Below are 24,999 nucleotides of genomic sequence, written 5' to 3'. Positions count from 1 at the left end.
AGTTAAAATTCTGTGACAGTATTTCAAAGAAAGATAGAGTTCTCCCCCAGTGTCCTGCACATGAGTGATCTCAAAACCAATGAAACAGACTACCTGCTCATTTGTGGGATCTTGCTGTGTCATCACATTCCCTGCATTATCAATCTGTACGTCCTTCTGATAAACCAATGGCAGATTTAAGAATAGGACAGTTACCCAGTTTAGATTAGATTCCCTATAGTGTGGAAACAGGCCCTTCAGCCCAACCAGTCCACACTGACCCATTTCCCTCTGACTAATGCACCTAACACTATGGGCAATTTAGCACGGCCAATTCACCCTAACCTGCACACCTTTGGACTGTGGGAGGAAAGAGCTGAAAAATGTGTTGCTGGAAAAGCGCAGCATCAAAGGAGCAGGAGAATCGACGTTTCAGGCATAAGCTATGCTTTTGCAGTAACACATTTTTCAGCTCTGATCTCCAGACCTCACTTTCCACTGAGGGAGGAAACCCACGCAGATACAGGGAGAATGTGCAAACTTCACACAGACAGTCACCTGAGGTTGGAATTGAACCTGGGACCCTGGTGCTGTGAGGCAGCAGTGCTAATCACTGAGCCCACCAACCTTTTGGTAGCTGAAGCACAACAGGATTCCATATATTAGAGGACATCTTCGTTCTCAATTTGGGCTGCACTCCATGGCAAACATCCCCCTCACTTTAAGGAGCTGCTGAAGGAAGGGAGACAGTTTCAGAATTCTCCACCCTCAATCAGGAAGGTGAAATGCCATCACGTTATGATCACTCCTGCCTAGTGGAACTTACATGATGAAGTCATGAATAAACCCTGTCTCATTACGCATTAAAACAAAAACAGAAATTGCCGGCATAACTCAGCATGTGGGGGGAAAAAGCAGGGCTAATGTTTCAAGCCCAGTGACCCGATAACAGAATAGAAAGCAGGAATTATCAGCAGTGCTTCACCTGAGGCCCACTGAAGATGTTACCTAGTAGGGTGGCGAAACATCTGAAAATGAACCTCCCAGCTCAGCGAGCAAACCTACAACCAGAATGAGGTCTAAGATAGGAGAAAGTGAGGACTGCAGATGCTGGAGATCAGAGCTGAAAATGTGTTGCTGGAAAAGCGCAGCAGGTCAGGCAGCATCCAAGGAGCAGGAGAATTGATGTTTCAGACGTGAGCCCTTCTTCAGGAATCAGCCCCGAAACGTCGATTCTCCTGCTCTTTGGATGCTGCCTGACCTGCTGCGCTTTTCCAGCAACACATTTTCAGCTCTGAGGTCTAAGATGGCCTGAAACGTTGATTCTCCTGCTCCTTGGATGCTGCCTGACCTGCTGTGCTTTTCCAGCACCACACTCTTTGACTCTGATCTCCAGCATCACATTTCCCCTGTTCACTGCTTGCTTCTGGAATGTTCTTCTGAGAAACTCTCCCGAGTACACTCGATGGACTCATCCTCCAGGGTATTTGGGGCAGTTTGGTTTGGCCTTATCTTTTCGAAGATTGAAATCTCCCACAATCATAGCACTACCTTTCTGACAGGCCTCCGTGGGTCTGTTCCCATGCTATGTGACACTAACAGATCAAGAATTGACTGGTGACCGTCTCGTTGAAATTATCATCAGTTGTTGTAAAGCCCCGGCTGGTTCACCAATGTCCCTGAGGGAAGGAAGCTGCCATCCTTACCTGGTCTGGCCTACATGTGACTCCAGACCCACAGCAATGGGGTTGGCTCTTAACCGCCCTCTGAGTTGGCCCTAGCAAGCCACTCAGTTAAGGGGCAATTAGGGATGGGCATCAAATGCTGGCAATGCCCATATCCCAAGAGAGAATTTTACACGTCCATTGTGTTATAAATGTTGCTTATATTCAGCGAATAAGCTTACGGTTCTTTCATAGGGTAATAGAGATATACAGCACGGAAACAGACCCTTCGGCCCAACTTGTCCATGCTGACCAGATATCCTAAATTAATCTAGCCCCATTTGCCAGCACTTGCCCTCCTTTTAGGCAAAAGTGGGTACTGTAGATGCTGGAGATCAGAGACAAGATTAGAGTGGTGCTGGAAAAGCACAGCAGGTCCAGCAGCATCTGAGGAGCAGGAAAATCGACCTTTTGGGCAGGAGCTCCTCATTCATTCCTGATGAAGGGCTCCTGCCCGAAACGTCGATTTTCCTGCTCCTCGGATGCTGCCTGACCTGCTGTGCTTTTCCAGCCCCACTCTAATCTTGACTTTGCCCTCCTTTTGCACATTTTCCCTGCTCCGAGCTTGTTCGTTGCTGGCCTGTTGTATCTATCCTTCCCAGTCACACTCTGGTTCGGACCAACGACCCCATTAACCTGCAGTTTTTCTTTCTCTCTCTGTTCGTTCTCCTTAAAGTCCCAAGTAGCCTCTCAGGTGGAACTGTAACCAGCATAACCGACCCAACCTCCCGAGGGAGCGCCACCCTGAATTCACACAAAGGACAATGCCTCCTCATTTCACCAGGTGGTGCTGGTTAAACACAAACAGATCTCACTGACCCAGTGTAAATTTCACCAGCCTCTGCCAGGATCACTACTCCTCCAAGATTTCCCTGAAGTCTTCCAGAGTTAAAGGAATATCTCTGCATGCTGCTGGTGGGGAATTACAGAGAGAACCTGCTCTGATATCGAAATATGACCCAATCTTAACAATTGATTTATTGTTGTTACATGTATCAAAATACAGTGAAAAGTACTGTTTTGTGTGCTCTGCAGGTAAATCATAGGAGTGGAAGTAAGGCCATTCGGCCCATCGAGTCCACTCCGCCATTCAATCATGGCTGATGGGCATTTCAACGCCACTTACCAGCGTTCTCCCCGTAGCCCTTAATTCCTCGAGACAACAAGAATCTATCAAAATCGTACCATACTAAGTCTATCAAGGTAGCCTAACAGAGTGCAGAACACAGTGTTATAGCTGCAGTGTGAGATCAGAAATAACGTTTGAGAGATCATAGAGTCACACAGCAACAAAACAGACCCTTCGGTCCATCCAGTCCATGCTGAACATAATCCCAAACTAAACTAGTCCTACCTGGCCCATATCCCTCCAAACCTTTCCTAACCATGTATCCATCCAAATGTCTTTTAAACATTGTTACTGTACCCACCACTTCCTCAGGAAGTTTATTCCACACCCTCACGGTGGCTCAGTGGTTAGCACTGCTGCCTCCCAGCACCAGGGACCCGGGTTCAATTCCCTAACTCGGGTGACTCTCTGCGTGGGTTTCCTCCCACAGTCACAAAGATGTGCGGGCCAGGTGAATTGGCCATGCTAAACTGCTCATGGTGTTCGGTGCATTAGTCAGCGGGTCTGAATGGGTTACTCTTCAGAGGGTCAGTGTGGACTTGTTGGGCCGAAGGGCCTGTTTCCACACTGTAGGGGATCCAATGTAATCGTACCCAAAAAAATTGACCCTCGTGTCTTTTTAGAATCTCCCTCCTCTCACCTTAAAGACCCCCCTGAGTCCGAAATCCCCTATTCTAGGGAAAAGACAATGACCATTAACTCTATCACTATACCCCTCATTATTTTATAAACCTCCAAATGGTCACCTCTCAACCTCCTACGCTCCAGTGAAAAAAGCTCCATCCTATCAGCCAGGACGATGTATGATTTGCAAAGGAGATTGGATGGACCCCAGAGGAATATGTCCTTTCAGGTCGAGGGGCATGGAGCTGGGAAATGGGATGGCTCTGCGGACAGTAGGGATGGATGCGATGGACTGAATGGTCTGCCTCCAGGTCTTCTATGACAGATTACCGTCATCACATCCACAACAGCGACACAAATTGCTTCCTCTGGATAGTTCAACCTTGAGAACATTCAAACATAATAATGGTTACTGGTTTCTCCTGCAGTTAAGAAGGATATTTTGCTCAGACGTTTGAGTGGAGGAGTTGGGATGTCAACTTAAGGTTGTACAGGACATTGGAGAGGCCGCTTCTGGAATTCTGCGTGCAGTTCTGGTCTCCCTGTTACCAGAAGGATATTATTAAACTGAAAAGAGTACAGAAAAAAAATCTACCAGGATGGGGTCACCGGACCTGAAATGTTAACTCTGATTTCTCTCCACAGATACTGCCAGACCTGCTGAGCTTTTCCTGCAACTTCTGTTTTTGTTTCTGGTTTACCAGGGTGTTACCTGAAATGGAGGATTTGAGAAATGAAAATACACTGGAAAGACTGGCATTTTCTTTTCACTAGAATGTAAGAGTTTGAGGGGTGACCTTCTTGAGTGTGGTAAGGGCATGGAATGCCCTGCCTGGCAATGTAGTCAACTCATCCACATTAGGGGCTTGGATAGGCATGTGAACATAGAACATACAACAATACAGCACAGAACAGGCCCTTCGGCCCACGATGTTGTGCCAAACATTTGTCCTAGCTTAAGCACCTATCCATGTACCTATCCAATTGCCACTTAAACATCACCAATGATTCTGACTCTGCCACTCCCACAGGCAGCGCATTCCATGCCCCCACCACTCTCTGGGTAAAGAACCCACCCCTGACATCCCCCCTATACCTTCCACCCTTCACCTTAAATTTATGTCCCCTTGTAATACTCTGTTGTACCCGGGGAAAAAGTTTCTGACTGTCTACTCTATCTATTCCCCTGATCATCTTATAAACCTCTATCAAGTCACCCCTCATCCTTCACCGTTCCAATGAGAAAAGGCCTAGCACTCTCAACCTATCCTCGTACGACCTATTCTCCATTCCAGGCAACATCCTGGTAAATCTCCTCTGCACCCTCTCCAAAGCTTCCACATCTTTCCTAAAGTGAGGCGACCAGAACTGCACACAGTACTCCAAATGTGGCCTTACTAAGGTCCTATACAGCTGCAACATCACCTCACGTCTCTTGAATTCAATCCCCCTGCTAATGAACGCTAATACACCATAGGCCATATGGATGATGATGGGATAATATAAGGGGATGGGCTTAGATTAGTTCACAGGTCGGTGCAACATCGAGGGCCAAAGGGCCTGTTCTGCGCTGTATTGTTCTATGTTCTATGTGGATTGGAATCACTGACCCTTTTTCTAAGGAAGAATGCCAGTATGGACAGGTTGGACCAAAGGGTCTGTTTCCGTGCTGTACATCTCTATGACTCTATGACTCTAAATAAGGATTAGAATCCAAAATGAGACACTGAAAGTGAAAGGAAAGGAAGATGATAGGATCAAGAGAGCACAGATTAATGATCAGGGAGAGCAGGTTAAAACTACAAGAACGCAGGTTAATGAGTAAGAGAGAGCTGGTTAATGAATCAGAGAGCACAGATTAATGAGTTAGAAAGAGCATGTGAAAGGACAAGAGAGAGCAGAATAAAGACTGAGAGAGTATGGGTTAAAGTGTGAGAGAGCGGGTTAAAGGGTGAGAGACTTGTTTTATGAGTGAGAGAGCGGGTTAATGAGTGAGAGAGCGGGTTAATGAGTGAGAGAGCGGGTTAATGAGTGAGGGAGTGGGTTAATGAGTGAGAGAGCGGGTTAATGAGTGAGAGAGCAGGTTAATCAATGAGAGAGATGGCTAGTGAGAGAGAGCAGGTTGATGAGTGAGAGAGCGGGTTAATAAGTGGGGGAGTGGATTAAAGAATGAGAGAGCTGGTTAATGGGTGAGAGAGCGAGTTAATGGGTGAGAGAGTGGGTTAATGAGTGAGAGAGCTGTTTGGAGAGTTGGGACAAAGTCAGTTGTTGAGCAAGGGAGCTGTGAAATGAGTGAGAACGGTTTATTATTTACCCCCATTTCGATTGACTAGATTGGAGGGAGGAAATGGGTGGTGCAGGAATGGCTGCATTAAAAAAAGTCACCTTCCCCTCCCACCTCACCCCCAGCTTTGCACTTGGCATCTTGTGCTGTCCCTTTAAGAGGTGGGAGCTATGTGGGAGGTACCAGAGCTGCTGAGATTTGCATCAGACCAGGCGGTGACGACTTAGTGAGAGTTAGATTTATAAAACGGACAGTACAGACAGAGAGGGAGAGTGTGTGTGTGTGTGTGAGTGAGAGAGAGAGAGAGGGGGAGGAAGAATTGGGCTGTTGGGGGGGGGGGGCGATTTAATCACTTGGCGCCCCCCGCGTCAGTTTCACTGAAATTGACAAGACGCGGAAAAGTTTTGTCCAAACTTTTCCAAACTTTTTATTTTGTTATTATTTTTTTCCTTAAATGATTTTGGTGATCGCCAAAAGTTTAGAGCTAAACTTCTACGAGTTTTTTTTTAGCCCTGCCTTATGTGGGGAGGGGGAGTTTTATTTTGCTTTTGAATTTTAGGAAAAATCTCTCCCTCTCCCTCTCCCTCTCTCTCTCTCTCGGAGAAAGCAATGCCTCCCCAGGATTTACTGGACTATCGAGCGGGATTCGCACCCCCAGTTCCCCCGCACAAACCCAAACACAGCAGCCGGACTGCCTGCTCCCAGGAGCGGTTTCTCAAGTGTGTCTTGCTGGGAGATGGAGCGGTCGGTAAGACGAGCCTGGTCGTGAGTTATACAACCAACGGCTATCCAACAAAATATGTCCCCACTGCGTTTGATGATTTCTCTGGTAAGTGTTGACTCATCACTTCAAGGTGATAGTTTTTTAAAAAACAATTTTAAAAATGAGAAACGTGTGTGTATATATGTATATGTGTGTGTGTATATATGTATATGTATGTGTGTATATATGTATGTGTGTGTGTGGATATACATATGTATGTGTGTGTGTGTATATATATATAATCCTGCAAGACCACACTCTAGGTGATGTGTACATGCAGGAATTGTGTATGCATGTTAATAAATGCATTGTGTGTATATCCATATACAACATGTGTGCACTCATTCCTGTATACACAATATCTAAAAGTTTGAAATTATAATTTTAAATTAACTCCAGGGTTTCATATATCAGAGAGTTAGAGATGATGGGTGGAACAGACCGTTCCAAATGTGCACCTAAAGGCTATGAACTGATCAAGTTTTTGTTAGCCTGGTTACAGGAGTGCGACTGGGAGACCGGGAGATTGTACCTGGGGAGTTTTAGATTAGACTTACAGTGTGGAAACAGGCCCTTCGGCCCAACAAGTCCACACCGACCCGCCGAAGCGAAACCCACCCATACCCCTAACCTAACACTACGGGCAATTTAGCATGGCCAATTCACCTGACCCGCACATCTTTGTGACTGTGGGAGGAAACCGGAGCACCCGGAGGAAACCCACGCAGACACGGGGAGAACGTGCAAACTCCACCCAGTCAGTCGCCTGAGTCGGGAATTGAACCCGGGTCTCTGGCGCTGTGAGGCAGCAGTGCTAACCACTGTGCCACCGTGCCGCCCCTGGTTTTAGTTAACCCTGGGGCAGCAGACGCGGACTGGGTTCCCAGATCCAACTCTCACCTCCTGCGCTGCATTTGGAGAGGGAGGGTCTTGGGGTTATCTGTGGGACATGAGACCAACTTTCGGATCGGAGAGCTGAGCGTGAGATTTGGGTATTTAATTGTAGGCAAAGTGAACTTTGTCCCCAGCAAATACTCCCAGGAGAGGGACTGCGCAGTGTTCGATACCGAGTAAAGCTCACTCTACATCGTCTCCCATCGAACACTCCCAGGACAGGGACAGCACAGGGTTAGATACAGAGTAAAGCTCTCTCTACACTGCCCCATCAAACACTCGCAGGACAGGGACAGCACAGGGTTAGATACAGAGTAAAGCTCTCTCTACACTGTTCCCATCAAACATTCCCAGGACAGGGATAGCACAGGGTTAGATGCAGAGTAAAGCTCACTCTACATTACCCCCCATCAAACACTCCCAGGTCAGGGGCAGATGCAGAATAAAACTTCCTCTACACCGTCCTCCATCAAACACTCTCAGGACAGGGGCAGCACCGGGTTAGATGCAGAGTAAAGCTCCCTCTACACTGTCCCCATCAAACACTCCCAGGCCAGGGACAGCACAGGGGTTAGATACAGAATTAAATCGACTAGTTTTTGTGGTAAATGTTCCCGCTCACCATTTCACCAATTGGTTTTTGAGCCATTGTGGTACAGGAGGAGGCTGTTCGGCCCATTGAGTCCACGCAAGCTCCCTCCCGTCAGTCCCACTCCCCTCCTCTCTCTGCTCAATTCCACCCACTGAGAGTCCTTGGTCTACCTCCTGTCACACATTGAGCTGTGTGGCCCTTTTAGATGGAGCTGGTAACCTTGATCAGTTTGCACTGACCTGATTGCCATGGATACGGTGTTTTAGAAAGATCTGGTGAAGGAGGGAATAGGGCAAGTGTGAGTAACATAGAGAGAGAGAGAAATGTCTTGCGTCAGCATTTTAAGGGCCTGCAGTTGGAAGGTTTGTTGACCAATAGATAAACTGAGGATTGTAAGTGTCAGAACTGTACAGGGCCTGGCAGGGTTGGCAGAGGAGGTGGAAGAGAATTGATTTAATTTCTGATCGAAAGTTGTCTGGGAATGTGCTATCTGAGCTAGCAGCAGCCGGTTTAAACAGAGGCATCAGATAAATACTTGGAAATGAGGGGGAGGGGCAAGAGTAGAAAGGGTGGGGGTGATTCTGAGAGCTAGCAGATATGGGAATGGCCTCCGTCTATGCTGTTAGATGTCCTGCAAATGGTACAATTCTGATCTGGAAAGTGGAAGTGTCAATGGAGGCAGGTGGAGGGAGGGGAAGTGTGGTTTTATTTTGAGGGGGAGTTCTGTCAATTCATTTTCCAGGATGTAGATGGTCACTGGCATTTATTCGACACCCTGAATGTTTCTAAAGAGAGCTGACTTTTGGAGTTAGGTGGGATGGGGGTGTGGGGGGGGTTGGGTGAACACTGACGACAAAGGATGCCCAGATCAAAGAGAATGAGAATGGGGTCGAGAAACCTATTGGCCAGCAGATTCAGTGGGCCGAATGGCCTCATTCTGCTCTGATGCCTTCTGGCCTTGTTGGCGTGATTTGCTATTGTAAGCAAATTGTGACTCAGGGCTGGCCACAACAAAGTTTGAGCTCTGGTACTGAAACAGCTGGTAGACCAGGAAGGGATAGTATTGAGAGACAGTGTGGAAGCAGGCCATTTGGCCCATCAAGTTCACACCAACCCTCCAAAGAGCATTCCATTTAGACTGCATTCGCCATGGCCAATCCACCCTAACCTACACATCCCTGCGCGCTATGGGCGATTCAGCATAGCCAATCCACCCTAACCTGCACATCTTTGGACTGTGGGAGGAAACCCGCAGACACAGGGAGAATGTGCAAACTCCACTCAGACAGTCACCCGAGGGTGGAATTGAACCTGGGTCCCTGGTGCTATGAGGCAGGAGTGCTAAACCCTGAACCACCGTGGTACCCACCAGCTCCTAACTCGATCAGGCAAAGGAGTGAGTCCACCAACACCCCCACCCCACCCCCGTCCTGCTATCGAGTGCTAAACTGTAGGTGGGGGGGGATGATGGATGAACGGCTGGGATCGGATGTGAGGGCTTCACCAGTCAAATAGCCAGGATGAATTATCTGTCTCTCTCTCAGCACAGAAAAGAGAGACTTCCAGCTTCCCCTTTGCACCCACTGCCGTTCAAATCCCCAAAATCCTTCGCAGCCAATGAAATGCGTTTGTTTTTGAGTGGGGTCGCTGTTGCCATGAAGAACAAACATCAGGGAACGTGTACTTTCCTGAGCTGGGTTAAGGAATAAATATCGGGCCCCTGCCCTTTCTTTGGAATGGAGCCTGGGCAATGGTGCTTCCAAAAGCCAGTATCTTTGACAGTGTGGAACTCCCTCAATGCTGCATCGGTCTGGCTCATCGTTTCTAAGCTTCAGACCCACCTATTCAGACACTCCACAGAGCCGCACTCAGGGAAATTCATCAGATGCAGGAGGGAAGACCTTCAGGAGGGGGAAAAACTGTGTATTTGAACAGACAAGCTTTTCCTGCGTACAAGCCTGGGCTCCCTGGAGATAAGGCAGCAGAATGTTTATTATCTTGTTGATGCCTCACTTTCCTCTCCACGCGTCTCTTTCTGTTAATATCTACTGTTTGTCCAGCTTTTAACAATGGAAAACAGGCTGTACATTGTTCAAATCCTGTTATTTTTTCCACGAAAATAGATACTTTTCGAAAAGTCTCTAACCCTCGGAGTATAATCGCTGACCTTGCATCCTATCTTGGTGCCAGCATTGTTTTAGGGAGACAAGACAGCATTTCAGTGTCTGTCACTTTGCTTCGTAATTTCCATGTTCACTTGTGGCATCCTCCATGGGGTTACAACTGTATCTCAATGTTATACAACAACAGACCTGTCCCCACCAGTACAGTACCTCAGTGTTATACAGAGACAGACCTGTCCCCACCAATACTGTACCTCAGTGTTATACAGAGACAGACCTGTCCCACTAGTACTGTACCCCAGTGTTATACAGAGACAGACCTGTCCCACTAGTACTGTACCCCAGTGTTATACAGAGACAGACCTGTCCCACTAGTACTGTACCCCAGTGTTATACAGAGACAGACCTGTCCCACTAGTACTGTACCCCAGTGTTATACAGTGACAGACCTGTCCCACTAGTACTGTACCCCAGTGTTATACAGTGACAGACCTGTCCCCACCCAGTACTGTACCCCAGTGTTATACAGTGACAGACCTGTCCCCACCCAGTACAGTTCCCCAGTGTTATACAGTGACAGACCTGTCCCCACCCAGTACCTTAATGATATACAACTACAGACTTGTCCCCACCCAGTACTGTACCCCAATATTATATGGAGACAGACCTGTCCCCACCCAGTACTATACCCCAGTGTTATACAGCAGACCTGTCCCCACCAGTACTGTACCCCAGTGTTATACAGAGACAGACCTGCCCCACCAGTACTGTACCCCAGTGTTATACAACGACATACCTGTCCCCACCCAGTACTGTACCCCAGTGTTATACAGAGACAGACCTGTCCCCACCCAGTACTGTACCCCAGTGTTATACAGAGACAGACCTGTCCCCACCCAGTACTGTACCCCAGTGTTATACAACGACATACCTGTCCCCACCAGTCCCATACCCCAGTGTTATGCAAGGACCTTGAGAATAATGAGCCTAGCTGTCTGCATCCTGTAAGGGAATGGCTGCAGGCTGTATAGCCAGCTCCTGGTGATTCTGTGAGCCTGCATGGCCTTAGTTGGTTCCTGTGGTGTGAATCGAAAATCTGAAATGTATTAATCCCTGCTCTCCCGCCGATTCCGGGCTTGGACTCTGAATTAAGTTACAAACAGTTCATTCTGATGGAGTCATGGTTGTGGGATGTTCCTGCTCTTTCCATGGTTTGTACAGCTTTACCCTGGAGACTGTCACATTACAACAAGGCCACCGCCCTGGAACACAATGTACTGCCTAAGGAGACATGCACTAGTGATATCAACTGCTGGAGGGCAGTACTCGGTGTCTGTTCGTCCTGAACAACATCTTCATTTGTGTTGCCTTTTCGTTAAAATGATTGTGCCGTTGTACAGGAGCAGGTTTCCACATTAAGCCCACTGACGGGATACCACAGCAGACCACCCAAAGCACGGTCAAGGGTGGGGTTCGAAGCTTCTTCGGACAAGGGCTAGCAATGGTGGAGCGAAGGGAAATTGGGGAATTCTCTGGGATTTGAAAGCCCACCCCTATCCCAGGGGAATATGCACCATCGTTCCAGTCTGGGACGAGCCTAGATTTAGGTGTCTCGGCCAATCAAAGGACATGGGGAGCAGGTGGGGAAGTGGAGGTGATGGCCCAACACGGGTCGTGATCACATTGGCCAGTATAGCAGGCTCAAGGGGCCGAATGACCACTTTATTAACCTTCAGTGAGCAAGGGGCCAGAGTTGGAGGTGAGGAGAGATCTTGAATGACAGAGGTTGTAGAAATGGAGAGCAGGGGTTTGAGAACACTCCGATGAGAATATTTAGAGCCATGCATCAAAGACCCTTCAGCCCAGTTCGTCCATGCTGACCAAGGTCCCCAAACTCAACTAGTCCCACTTACCTGCCTTTGGCCCTCTAACCCCTTCCTATCCATGTACCTGTCCAAATATCTTGTAACTATTGTAACTGTACCTGCACCTACCATTTCCTCTGGTAGCTCATTCCACATATGAGCCACCCACTGTGTGGAAAAAGTTGCCCCTTAGGTCCCTTTTTATATCCTTCCCCTCTCTCCTTTTAAGGAGAAACTGAGGACTGCAGATGCTGGAGATCAGAGCTGAAAATGTGTTGCTGAAAAAGCACAGCAGGTCAGGCAGCATCCAGGGAACAGGAGATTCGATGTTTCGGGCATAAGCCCTTCTCTCCTTTAAACCTATACCCTCTAGTTCTGGACTCCGCACCCCAGGGAAAAGACCTTGTCTATTTATCCTCTCCATGCCCCTCATGATTTTATAAACCTCTATAAGGTCACCCCTCAGCCTCCGACACTCCAGGGAAAACAGCCCCAGCCTGTTCAGCCCCTCCCTGTAGCTCAAATCCTCCAACCCTGGCAACGTCCTTGTAAATCTTTTCTGAACCCTTTCAAATTTAACAACGTCTTTCCTATCGCTGGGAGATTAGTGAAGAAATCTTTCCTCATGTCAGTCCTAAATAGCTTACCCCCTATCCTGAGACTGTGTGCATTCTAGTTCTAGACTCCTGAACCAGGGAAAACGTGCTGTTAGCATCTAGCCTGTCCAGTCCTGTTAGAATTTTATATGTACCAGTCAGCTGCAACCCTGTTTTACTGTTTAAGGTGGGCCTATCCAATTCTAGCCTCTTGTCTGTCCTTGTCTTTTTTTCAGGAGGTGACCAGTGTTTTATCCCTAGCTTGTTAATCCAGAGACCCAGGGTTCAAATCCCACCCGGAATTAGAATTCAATAAAGACGTTATAGAGATTTATAAAATCATGAGGGACATGGTTAGGGTGAATAGACAAGGTCTTTTCCCCAGGGATCGGGAGAGTCCAAAACTAGAGGGCGTGGGTTTAAGTTGAGAGGGGAAAGATTTAAAAGGGACCTAAGGGGCAACTCTTTTTCACACAGAGGGTGGTACGTGTATGGAATGAGCTGCCAGAGGAAGTGGTGGAGGCTGGTACAATGACAGCATTTAAAAGGCATCTGAATGGGTATATAAATAGGGAGGGTTTAGAGGGATATGGGCCAAGTGCTGGCAAGTGGGACTAGATTTGGTTGGGATATCTGGTCGGCATGGACGAGTTGGACTGAAGGGTCTGTTTCCATGCTGTACATCTCTATGGGGAGAGTGCGGGTAAGTGGAGTTGAAATGCCCATCAGCCATGATTGAATGGCAGAGTGGACTCGATGGGTCAAATGGCCTGCCTTCCACTCCTATGTTTTTATGGTATATAATTCTAAAGAATCTGGAATTAAAAGTCAAATGATGACCATTGTTGGTTTTAAAACAAAAGCCATCTGATTCAGTAATGTCCTTTTTATAGGGGAACAAATCTGTCATCCTTACCCATGTGTAACCAGACCCCACGGCATTGTGGGTGATTTTTAATTGCCCTCTGAGCAACTATAGGAAAGGGGAACAAGTGAGTGACACCCTCATCCCACAAATGAACGGAATAAAACGAAACCATTCCACCGTCAGAGCCCAGAGCCCCATCCTCTTTAGGTGTCAATGCACAGCACGCTCACCTCTGGGTCGTAATGTTACTCGGGTCAAGTCCCACCTCAAGTCAGTGAACCGAACCACCAAGGCCAATTGTCCGGTGCAGTAATGAGGAAGAGCTGCATTGCCTTAATGGTGGCACTCCAGCAGCTAGACAGGAAGTGGGGTGGGGGTGGGGGGGGGGGGGGGGGGGGGGAAGGTGGAGCCCAGCCTGTAGGGCAGGGGGGAAATGAAGAGATCAAGGTCAGCGCAGGGGGTGGGGGGTGAAGGTGAGAGATGGAACCCTCATGGGAGTGACTGCAGACCATGGCGAACGAAGGACTACACTTTGGAGCTTTAAGAAATAATGTTGAACTTTAAACTTTTTTTTTCCACACTTCACATAATGCTTTGGACCTAAGATGGTGCCAGAAATGATGACATTGTGAACCTTTCACTGTACATGAGTACACACAACAATAAAATCCAATTCTAACCTTTTTCAGAGATGTTGTTCCCTGCTCAGATGGGTATCAAAACAAAATCCCAGGGCACTCTTTCATTTAACAGCAGGGGAATTATCCTCCATGTCCTTCCTGACCCATATTTAATTAACCCACAAATCAACATCCCTAAAAAAACAGAGAGCACTGGGACGAACTCAGCAGGTCTGGCAGTATCTGTAGAGAGAGAAAAACAGTTAACGCTGAGCCCGGTAACTCTCCAGTCAGATGTTCTGTGACGCAGGGTCAACTCCAAATATTATCTCTGTTTCTCACCCGTGCTCTCTTCCTCACTCCACAGATGCTGCCAGACCTGCTGAGTTTCCCCAGCAATTTACAATTTTTGTCTCTGATCGCCAGTGTTTGTGGCTCTCTTTTTTTTATATATATGTCACTAAAATACAGGTTATCTTATCATCATCACATTCCTGTTTCTGAATCACTTGCCATGCGTAAATAGCTGCCATGTTTCCTACATGGCTACCCCGACTGCAATTAAACAAGAATTTCATTGATTGTAAAGCACTTGGGTTATTCGGTGGTTGAGAAAGGCGCTATATAAATGGATGTCTTTGTTTTCCTTTAAACCTCTGACCCCATCATTCCCCTTAAAGCTGTTGTTTTAAACCCTATCTCTCTGACCAAGCACTCAGTCACCTGCCTCACATTTCCTAATGTCACGTCTCTCTCAGCCCAGAAGTGAAGCACTGGATTCACTTAAGAAAAGGCTCTATGTAAATATTGCTATCATTATCTTGCCATGACCCGGACAACCAATAAGCCATGAGTCACAGGAACACGGGTAGGCCATTCAGCCTTGCTGCTAACTCAGATACCCATTCCTATGAATCTCAGGTGGTTTGGGGGTGGAGGGGTCTCTAGTGCCTGGGTACCTTGCCCTCTCCTCACAGCCAAGCTGTCTTCATGGTGTAGAGATGCCGGTGTTGGACTGGGGTGTACAAAGTTTAAAAATCACGCAACACCAGGTTATAGTCCAACAGGTTTATTTGGAAGCACTAGCTTTCGGAGCATCGCTCCTTCATCAGGTGGTTGTGGAGAATAAGATTGTAAGACACAGAATTTATAGCAAAAGTTTACAGTGTGATGTAGCTGAAATTACATACTGAAAAAGACCTGGATTGTTTGTTAAGTCTCTCGGCTGTTAGAAGCTGCCAGCAATTCGACTGGGGAGGGCGTCGCAAAGTTGCAGCCACATTTTGACTCGGGTCGAGCTGTTTATCTGCAAATCCTCCCAAATGAGAAAAGTTGAATCTCCGGTTGGCAGGTTTCTGGGCGTGCTTGCACTGACATTATTGTGAGCTGCAATGAACAAATCCAACCGCAGCCGAAGATCAGGCCTGGGATTTCCCTGGTGGTGCAATGTCAGAAAACATTTGTCCTGGAGTCCCTGACACTTGCTCAGAAATGTTATGAGACAGAGAGAGAGCGAGCAAACAGCACCATCTGAACTCTACGCAAGATTTAAACGCTTCCCCCTCAACCTGCAACTCTCTTAGACCTTGACCCACTTGCTCTTTTCAGTGACACTTCTGCCTGGGGCCTGTTTCCTTTGATCCTTTTGTAAGTTGGATTTGTACAAATTCTCCTGCCCAGGACTGCCCTTGCGATTACTGAGAGACTAAAGTCTTTGTTTACACCTGATCGTTCCCTGAGCAGCTTTTGAAATAATCTACATCCGTCCTTGCTGTGTGTGTGAGTGTACTTTTTTCTCTGTTTTGTTTTCAAATGCCCTCTCGGTTCCTTTTGAAGAGTTTTTTCAATCTGTGTTTGCGTTTCTCTTCATTGCATTCTGCATCCCTTCCCACCCGCTTCTGAACAAAAAGCCAGCACCCTCCGATAGCCGTGTTTGTGTTTCGAGTTAGTCTGGCTCTCTCATTCACACACAATTAGGTGTGGGTCGATCCAGGCCTCTCTGCCTCCTGCTGAGAAAGAACAGACTTGCATTGATATAGCGGCGCCCTCCTCCGGACAGCCCACCGCCACCTTTGCTGCTTGGAGTTCGCTGCCCAAGGATGGATCCCATCCCATCCTCTCAACACCCCCCTGATCTTTGCCATGGGTAGGGCAGGGAATCAACTCAAAGGGGCATCATGTCCCCATGTTGGCACCAATCTGATCCTATCCAGCATCCAATTTGCTCCAACACACATGCACTCTCACTGCAGTCCAGTCCCACACACGTACGTGCGCGCGCGCGCTCACACACACACATACACACACACACTGATTCTCACTGGGCTACAGTCTCACACACATGCATTGACTCTCACTGGGGTACAGTCACACACATACACATACACTAGGTCTCGCTGGGGTACAGTCTCACACACACACCTCACACACACCCACGTTGCACTCGGAGCTACAGGGAGAAAGTGAGGACTGCAGATGCTGGAGGTCAGAGTCGAGATTGTGATGCTGGGAAAGCACAGCAGGTCAGGCAGCATCCGAGGAGCAGGAGAATTGACGTTTCAGGCATCAGAAATCTGATGGAAGAGCTTATGCTCGAAACGTCAATTCTCCTGCTCCTTGGATACTACCTGACCAGCTGTGCTTTTCCAGCATCACACTCTGGATGTACAAATTGGGCTGATCCAAAGACCTCTCCATCCCATGGTCATGGAATCTCTCTCCCAGTCTTGCCATTGGTGGGGGGTTGAAGTGGGGGGGTGTCAGAAGTGTTTCCAAGGCAACGGTCAACCTGTCTGGTCACATTACAAGCTCTCCTCCCACGGCCTTAAATCCTGGAGCTGGATTCGAACCCAGAGACTTTGGCCTGGAGGAAGAGAGACTGACCACTACACCACGCAATGTCCCCAAAGTGCTTCATTTAACTCTGGAGAGGAGTCACATTGAACTCCATATAAAGGCCCCTTTATCTGTGGAAAGATATTGGAAGCAACTCAGTGAGGATTCGCTCGCTGATGCCGGGGTGTGGAGGGACATAGTCATGAGGAGAGGTTGGACCCGACTCTGATGAAGAGTTACCTTGACTCAAAACATTAGCTTGTGCTCGCTCTCTCTCTCTCTCTCTCTCTCTCCACAGATGCTATCTGACCCGCTGTGATTTTTTTTATGTTAGTTACAGGCAACGTTCCCTCTAAGCAGTTCAGTCTCTGAGGTTTTGCACACACTGAGCAGTGTGCCACCTCATTGGCTTAGTTTCAGGAGATGCTATTGAGCACAGACATTGGGAGATTCACATGCCCAAAGTAACAGTTTGGGGGGGGAGTATTGGTTTTGGATTGTCTCAATACAATTACAGATAATCACAGAGACCTTTCTCAGCAGCATTCGATGTTTCGGTCTCGCTCCTTTGCAATCCTCCGCTGTCCTTCTCTCTCACACTCTCGTAAGACCAGATGAGGGGACAGAAGGTGGCCATTTGGGGGTGATGCAGTGGCTCAGTGGTTAGCACGGCTGCCTCACAGTCCCGGGGACCTGGGTTCGATTCCTCCCTCAGGTGACTGTCTGTGTGGAGTTTGCTATGATTTCCTCCCATAGTCCAAACCTAATGCAGGTTAGGGTGGATTGGCCATGCTCAGTTGTCCATAGTGTGCAGGCTAGGTGGATTGGCTGTGGGAAATGCAGGGGTTACAGGGATCAGGTAGGGGGTGAGTCTGGGTGGGATGCTCTTTGGAGGGTTGGTGTGGGCTTGATGGACACTGTAGGGATTCAGTAATTCAGCCCATCAATTCTGCTATGCCATTCAATGGCTGATCTGATAATCCTCAACTCCGTCTTTTCCTTAGTAGCCCTCAATTCCCCTCAATGATTAAAAATCCAAATTGAATATGTGGAAGGACTAATTTGTTGCCACAGAAGGCTGTGGAGGCCAGGTTATTGAGTATATTTAAGACAGAGATAGGTTCTTGATGGTCAGTGGGGGTCAAAGGTTACAGGGAGTAAGCAGGAGAATGGAGCTGAGAAACGTACCCGCCATGGTTGAATCGTGGAGCAGATTTGAATCTTTGCTCCTATGTCTTATAACCTTATAGATCCAGCCTCTACAACTTCTGCAGCAAAGAATGCCACTCCCCTCAGAGAGAAGAAATTCAATTCCCCCTTATTTCTGTCTTAAATGGATGACCCCCTCATTCTGGGATCATTCCCTCTGGTCTGAGACACACTCTTATCTGCCCTGTTCAGGCCCTAAGAATCTTTGTTTGATAGAAGGAACTTGAGGCCTTCCTCAATGCTGACCCTTTCCACTCCGTGTAGAATCTGCTGTAACCGTGACAACGCAATTTGAGACTTGGATTCAGAAACCAATGCAGAGTTGATCTGTTTTTGGATATCAGGGAGCACTCCATTCCCACCGCGCTGATGAAGCTGATTTCCTCTTATTGTTGTGTATTTCAGCTGTTGTTCAAGTCGACGGGGCTCCCATCAGACTGCAGCTCTGTGATACCGCTGGCCAGGTGAGTCTCTGTGTTTGTTGTGAGCTTGTACTTTGGTTCTTAATCCTCCTAGTCAGGTCTTGGTTCACTTTTGATGTGAAGTTATTAACAGTACACTGCAGTGGCCAATCTCTGCAAGCAAGTGCCCTCATTGAATAATCTAGTTAATTTGAGGATCACTCTTTTTTTTTGCCCAGGTCACCAGGGTAAGGTACCAGTGCTCTTGTTAAATCTGCATTTGGGGGTGGGGGGGGGATATTTTCCACGTTTAATATTCAATATCAGATGGCAACACCTTGCATTGAAACAGTATTCCCGCAGCACTGTGCGGAGTTTGCACATTCTCCCCGTGTCTGTGTAGGTTTCCTCTGGGTGCTCCGGTTTCCTCCCACAGTCACAAAGATGTGCGGGTCAGGTGAATTGGCCATGCTAAATTGCCCGTAGTGTTAGGTAAGGGGTAAATGTAGGGGTATGGGTGGGTTGCGCTTCGGCAGGTCGGTGTGGACTTGTTGGGCCTGTTTCCACACTGTGTAAGTAATCTAATCTCACTGTACTCGAGTGAAAGTCGAGAGATTTTGGGGTATTTAAATCTCTAGGGGTGAAGTTTGAACAAGCAAACTTCAGAACGTCTGAGTTGCATTCTCTCACTCTTGTTTGCTCTTGGTCATGCGCGTGCACGCACCTCTGGTCATTCAGTTACAAACTCAAAATCCCCTGGTCCTTGGGGTAACCTGCTGGCCACCTGTGTAACAGTGATGAGACTGGGAAGCGTTCAGAATCCGGGGAGTCAATTTTAGGGGGGATAAAAAACTATGTCAAGCCAAAAGTTGAATTAGGCAGCAGTGATCTGAATGAGAAATTCCGAGTTTGATTCGGACAACAGTGATGTGAAGGAGAACGTAGTAGTTTAAAACAGGCAATATTAAGGCCTACTCGAACCTCAGTCACTGTTATCTTTTGAAGTCTGTCAATATTTGGTGCGGTTTTGGGATTTGATCAGAGTTTATTTCAGCGTGGAGTTGGCAAAAGTTTAATTTATCCGTTTTACTCTTTCCCTCCCTTGTCTCTGCCTTTCCGGCGCAGGATGAATTTGACAAGCTACGCCGCTTCTGCTACCACAAGGCCGATGTTTTCCTGCTCTGTTTCAGCGTGGTCAGCCCCTCGTCCTTCCAGAACGTGACGGAGAAGTGGATCCCTGAGATCCGCCGGCACTGCCCCACGGCACCCGTGGTCCTGGTGGGCACCCAGTGTGACCTGCGGGGGGACGTGAAGGTCCTGATCGAGCTGGCCAGGTGCAAGGAGAAGCCGGTGCCTCAGGCCGTGGCCCGGGCACTGTCAGAGAAGGTTGGCGCCGTGGCCTACATGGAGTGCTCCTCGCTGACGCAGAAGAACCTGAAGGAGGTCTTCGACATGGCCATCGTGAGCGGGCTGCGCCACGCGGACGCGCGGGCGAGCAGCGAGCACCGGGTGAAAGCGTTAACCGCCAAGAAAATGAGGACCTTGTCGAAATCCTGGTGGCGAAAGTACGTTTGCGTGGTATGACGACTGTTCAACCCGTGGCTCTCAATCATTGGACTTTTCAGGAACGTGTTGGTGGAGGAGGAATGGAGAGAAGTGGCATCTCGCTCTATATTTTTCATCCTAATGATAAATCTGATTTTTGTTTTTTGTTGTTTCGGCAAATTGCTATCCCTGCCAAGTTTGAAAACGAAGACTTTTTGTTTGTGGGGGACAGGGTGAGGGAAGGATGGAAAATCTTCAGTATCCCCCGGGTGGGCTTGACGGGCAAAGCATCCTGATCCTTCTTCCCCTGATCACTTGGAAATTGGGCTTGTCGCTGAGGGATTGGAAGGGAAGGTTAGACCCAGGGTGACGCCCACCACAGTGGAATTGCCTACAGTGTGGGAACAGAACGTTCAGCCTGTCGGGGTCTGAACTGATGAGCATCCCACCCCATCCCATCCCTGCACTGACCCTCCAGAGACCAGACCCTTACTTCGTAATCCCCACCTGGTCAGTCCACCCTAACCTGCACATCTTCGGACCATGGGAGGAGACCAGAGCACCGGGAGGAAACCCACACAGACACGGGCAGAAGGTGTAAGCTCAACACAGACAGATGCCCGAGGGTGGGATCGAACCCGGGTCCCTTGCTGCCTGTGTCCCCCACGCCTCGGTCCATTGCATTCCCCAACTTTTCTCCCCCAGTGTGACCTCCATTTTGAAGAGCTACACCAGTTGGCGTCTAGTTAGTCAGTTAGCTAGCTAGTTAATGGAATAGTTATTGTAAATTGGCCCAAACTGGATGGCAACGGTTAATGCCTTGGATTTTCCACCTGGATGGTTTAGTTCGCAACGCAACTCGGGCTCCGAACACCTCAGACATTGAAAGCCCTTCCTTCATCAGTGACTTTGAAAAGGCATTTGGAGTGTGTGTTTGTCGGGGCGGGGGTGTAGTGCAGTGTAACGTGGGAGATTGGATTGAGGATCTTGGCAAATTTCTATCTGGGGTCTCTTTGGAGATTCACCTCCCCCCCCCCCCCCCCCAAACCCATCCCCACTCCCGTTTCACCGAATGTCAGCTTGATGTTCTTTTTTACCCAAAACATAAAGGATTGCATTTCCATAGTGCCTTTCACGACCTCCGGGCATCCCCAAAGCAGCCGAGGAAATACCTTTTGAAGGACGGCTACTGTCATTGATGCAGGGAGTTGTCAATTTGTGCACAGCATGATCCCATAGAAGGCAACGAGGGAGCAACAGGATCAGCTGTTCTTAAATATGTCAAGAGAGAAATATTGATGGAGGGGAGAGAAAGTGAAAACCTTCACTCCTTTTCTTCAGCACTGGTGACTCAGGGTGGCATCTTGCATGTCTACATAATTTAACTGTTTGCAATCAGTAGAGGGTTATGTGATATTCTTTGACAATCTGATTCAATTGTCGGTGCCTCAATTATTTTTCAAACTAGTGTCTTTAGATGAAGCAAGGTGGACTCCTATGAATGCAGACAGACAGTAGTTGGCATTACTGATGACCAGGGACTGTCTTCGCTTGACACTGATCCATGTCTGGGGCACCACTGCCCCTAACAACAATGGACTAATGCCTGCTTCAAAATGGCCGCTCCAAAATGGCCACTCCATGTGTGCAAGTGTGAATGGATTCATTACTGCTCATGTTTGCCTCCAATTTTGGGCAAGAGGCAGATGTCTCTTTCTTCCCCACCAAGTTGTCCTGGGAAGGAAGTGGGCCGAATATTCCAGTTTCTCTCCCGTTAGCGTTCTGAAACCAATTCACAAGTTCTTCAGTGTTGCCATCAAAGTTGCCCTGTTTTTTTTTAGAGATAAGAGTTGCTGTCAAAACTCAACGGGTCTAGCAACACCTGTGGAGAGAAAGTAGAGTTAGTGTTTTGGGTCCAGTGGCTCTTTTTCAGAACTGAGTGTGGCTCGGAAAAGGTTTGTGTGGATGCTGGAAGAGACATCTGCTTCTGATAATACTGGGACTTACAAGGCTTCTTTGTGGAGTGGCGGTAGTGTCCCAACCTCTGAGCTAGGAAGTCAAGATTCCAGTCCAAACTGATTCTGAAATTGTCGATCGGTAACTGGGTCTTTCCGGACCACGGATTCAGGTAAAGCACTTGTCAGTTGGAGGGTTGAGTTGGCCTAGATTTGAGATTAAGCCAGGGTGAAGTACTGTCTTGTAGTTAATGCCCTCTCCTTCCACTCCACCTCCAAGAGATGAAAAGCTAGCTAGTGCCGTAACCCATGGCAACCGTGTCTGCCAAGCGACAAATGCAGTAATGGCAGAGGCCTACAAAGGTTGCTGGAGCCAGGTTCAATTTCAAAACTGACCTCTGGGGGAGCTTCCCCCTTTGACTGCTAGACCTTGCACTGACTGAGTTTAGAGTCCTGTCACTTTCCTGTGGATTTTTATTTGCTGTTTGTCACTCCTCACCATTGCCCTTTCTTATTTTCATATTTAGACCTGTCCCAGTTGAGACAGCTCCTCAAGAGATTCCCATTACTACTAGTGGGCCTCATTGCTTGAAGGCCTGATTCTGTACCCGGGGTTGATCTCGACCCCTGTTTGGGACTCAACAAGGGCATTCTTCTGCCCACCTGCATTTAAGAGCCCAGCTGATGCTAGGCCAACAAGTGGCATGGCCACTCAGCCATGCTTTGCCATTCTATCTCGTCGCCTGTCGCCCAGCGATGGATGTGACTGGGACAGTGCCCAAGGATGCTGGATGGGGAGGGAGGTTGGTGGGGGGATTTGTCAATGAAAGCAGGTTTGGTAGGTGTCCCGTGAGAGTGGGACACAGATGCGCAGCTCCTACCACCACTGAACTCAGCACCGTGAAGGTTAAGTTCTCTCACTCTGAGAAGGGAGAAAGTTCAGTGGGGGACCAGCAGGAGCATGGGGAGAGTCGGATGTGATGGCAAATCCTAAATAACGTGGAGACGATTTTGATTCTGTTAGTTTGACTGGGAGTACAGGGCATGTGTAAGCTATTACAAGGCTGAGACGAGGAGGAATTTCTTTCAGAGGGCTGAGAATCTTTGGAACTCCTTACCACAGAGAGTGGGGGTAAAGACCTTGTGCATATTTAAGGCTGAGAGAGATCGATTCTTGATTAGTCAGGGAGTTAAGAGCAGGAAAGTGGACATGGGGAATATCAGATTAACCATGATCCTATTGAATGGTGGAGCAGGCTTGATGGGCTGAATGGCCTACTACTGTTTGTATTTCTGTGGTCTCGTTGCTTCCTTTTTGTGGAAGCTGGTATTGTGTAAGTGTTTTGTGCGTGTGTAAGTGTGTGCGTGTGTAAGTGTGTGTGTGTGAGAGAAATATGGTTAGTGTGAAGATTTGATTAAATGATTGATTGATTGTCTTGAATCAATTCCCAACCACAGTCTATGAAAGCATTAACGTGTGTGTGTGTGTGCGAGCTGATGTCGTCCAGGGGACTGTTTGCATTTAACACACTGCTTTGGAAGTTACTGGAACCCCCCCTGGGTTCCAACGTGCTGGAGACAAAAGAAAATAAAAACGTAAAATGTTTTTGAAGAGAGTGTTTCACCTGTTATCTGTTTTTTGTGTGTGTCCCTCTCTCTCGCACTCTCACACACGCGCGCGTGCACTTGTACCTGTGGAAGAGATGGTCACTTTACAAAAAAACTAGGACGTTTGTTTGTATAGCGCCGTGAACTCTTGAAGCATTTTGCAACCAGTTAATTACAGTGGTCACTGTTCTCCAAATGACAGAGAGACAGACCAGCGTACACAGCCTCCTACCCTTTCCTACGCCTTTCGGATCCCTACCGTGTGGATGCAAGCCCACAGCGACCCTCCGAAGAGCATCCCACCCTCTCCCTGGACACCATGGGCAGTTTCCCTAACCTGTACATCTTTGGACTGTGGAAGCAAACCCACACAGACACAGGGAGAACATGAAAACTCCACATGAACATGCAAACTCCACGTAGACAGTCGCCTGGAATTGAAGCAGGGTCCCTGGCGCTGTGAGGCAGCAGTGCTAACCGTTGTGCCACCCACCGATCTGAGCACAGCCTGTGGGTATTCCAAGGTTCTGCCATAAGGGCAGTTACTGTTGTAATGTACGAGGGGCAGACTCTCCCCCACGTGCGTGTGCACTGGGAGTACCAGAATTATTTGTAGAGTTTCACAACACAGTAATGGACCCTTCGGCCCAACTCCTCCATGCTGACCAGATATCCTAAATTAATCTAGTCCCATTTGCCAACACTTGCCCATATCCCTTTAAACCCTTCCTATTCATGTAACTGTACCTACATCTACCACTTCTTCTGGCAATTCATTTCATATACTTGCTACCTCCCGTGTACATAGAACATTACAGCATAGTGCGCGTCAAAAAAAGTTACCCCTTGGATCCCATTTAAATCTTTCCCCTCTCACCTTAGTGGTCAGAGTGGACTAGTTGGACCAAAGGGTCTGTTTCCACACTGTATGACCATACCCTCTAGTTCTGGACTCCCCTACCCTGGGGAAAAGACCTTGGCTATTCATACCCCTCGTGATTTTAGAAACCACTATGAGGTCACCCCTCCACCTCCAATGCTAGAGGGAAAGAAGTCCCAGCCTACCCAGCCTCTCCTTGTAACTCAACGACCCCCACCTTCCACCCCATCTCTGATCTTCAGCAGTGGATCTCTGACCTGTTGGGTCCATGGGAAGAGCAGTCCCATGCTCTGCACCAGTTTGAGAAGGCAACTTTTCAAGGGGCAACTAAGGACCGGTGATAAATGCTGGGCCCAGCCAGCGACACCCACATCCTGAAAGTCAATAAGAAAATGAACATACGTGACCCAGATGCAAGTACATACAACACAGACAAAACTCTGGTGAAGAGGATCTGGACCCAAGATGTTAATACAGCTCTTTTTCCAGAACCTGCTGAGTTTCT

At 48.1% G+C, this 24,999-nt stretch overlaps 1 protein-coding gene across 1 annotated transcript; it reads left to right on the top strand.

Annotated features, from left to right (window-relative positions):
• Nucleotides 1–6,017: 6,017 nt before the first annotated feature.
• Nucleotides 6,018–23,618, top strand: rhoub (ras homolog family member Ub). Its single transcript, XM_060856257.1, has 3 exons — nt 6,018–6,569; nt 18,511–18,569; nt 19,632–23,618. Exons 1-3 carry the CDS (start codon nt 6,350–6,352, stop codon nt 20,088–20,090), a joined length of 738 nt encoding a protein of 245 aa, XP_060712240.1. The 5' UTR covers nt 6,018–6,349; the 3' UTR covers nt 20,091–23,618.
• The last annotated feature ends 1,381 nt before the right edge of the window (nt 23,619–24,999 follow it).

The sequence above is a fragment of the Hemiscyllium ocellatum genome, chromosome 47 (genome assembly GCF_020745735.1).
Source record: "Hemiscyllium ocellatum isolate sHemOce1 chromosome 47, sHemOce1.pat.X.cur, whole genome shotgun sequence".
Taxonomy (NCBI): Eukaryota; Metazoa; Chordata; class Chondrichthyes; order Orectolobiformes; family Hemiscylliidae; genus Hemiscyllium; species Hemiscyllium ocellatum.
Note: the sequence above shows the minus strand (reverse complement) of the source record. Positions and strands in the feature narration are given on the sequence as shown.

Bases quoted from the DNA above. Each gene is read 5' to 3' on its own strand.
- rhoub (XM_060856257.1), top strand. From the start codon at position 6,350: ATGCCTCCCCAGGATTTACTGGACTATCGAGCGGGATTCGCACCCCCA. The intron at 6,570-18,510 runs GTAAGTGTTGAC...TGTGTATTTCAG, and splicing joins TGCGTTTGATGATTTCTCTG to CTGTTGTTCAAGTCGACGGG. The intron at 18,570-19,631 runs GTGAGTCTCTGT...TTTCCGGCGCAG, and splicing joins TCTGTGATACCGCTGGCCAG to GATGAATTTGACAAGCTACG.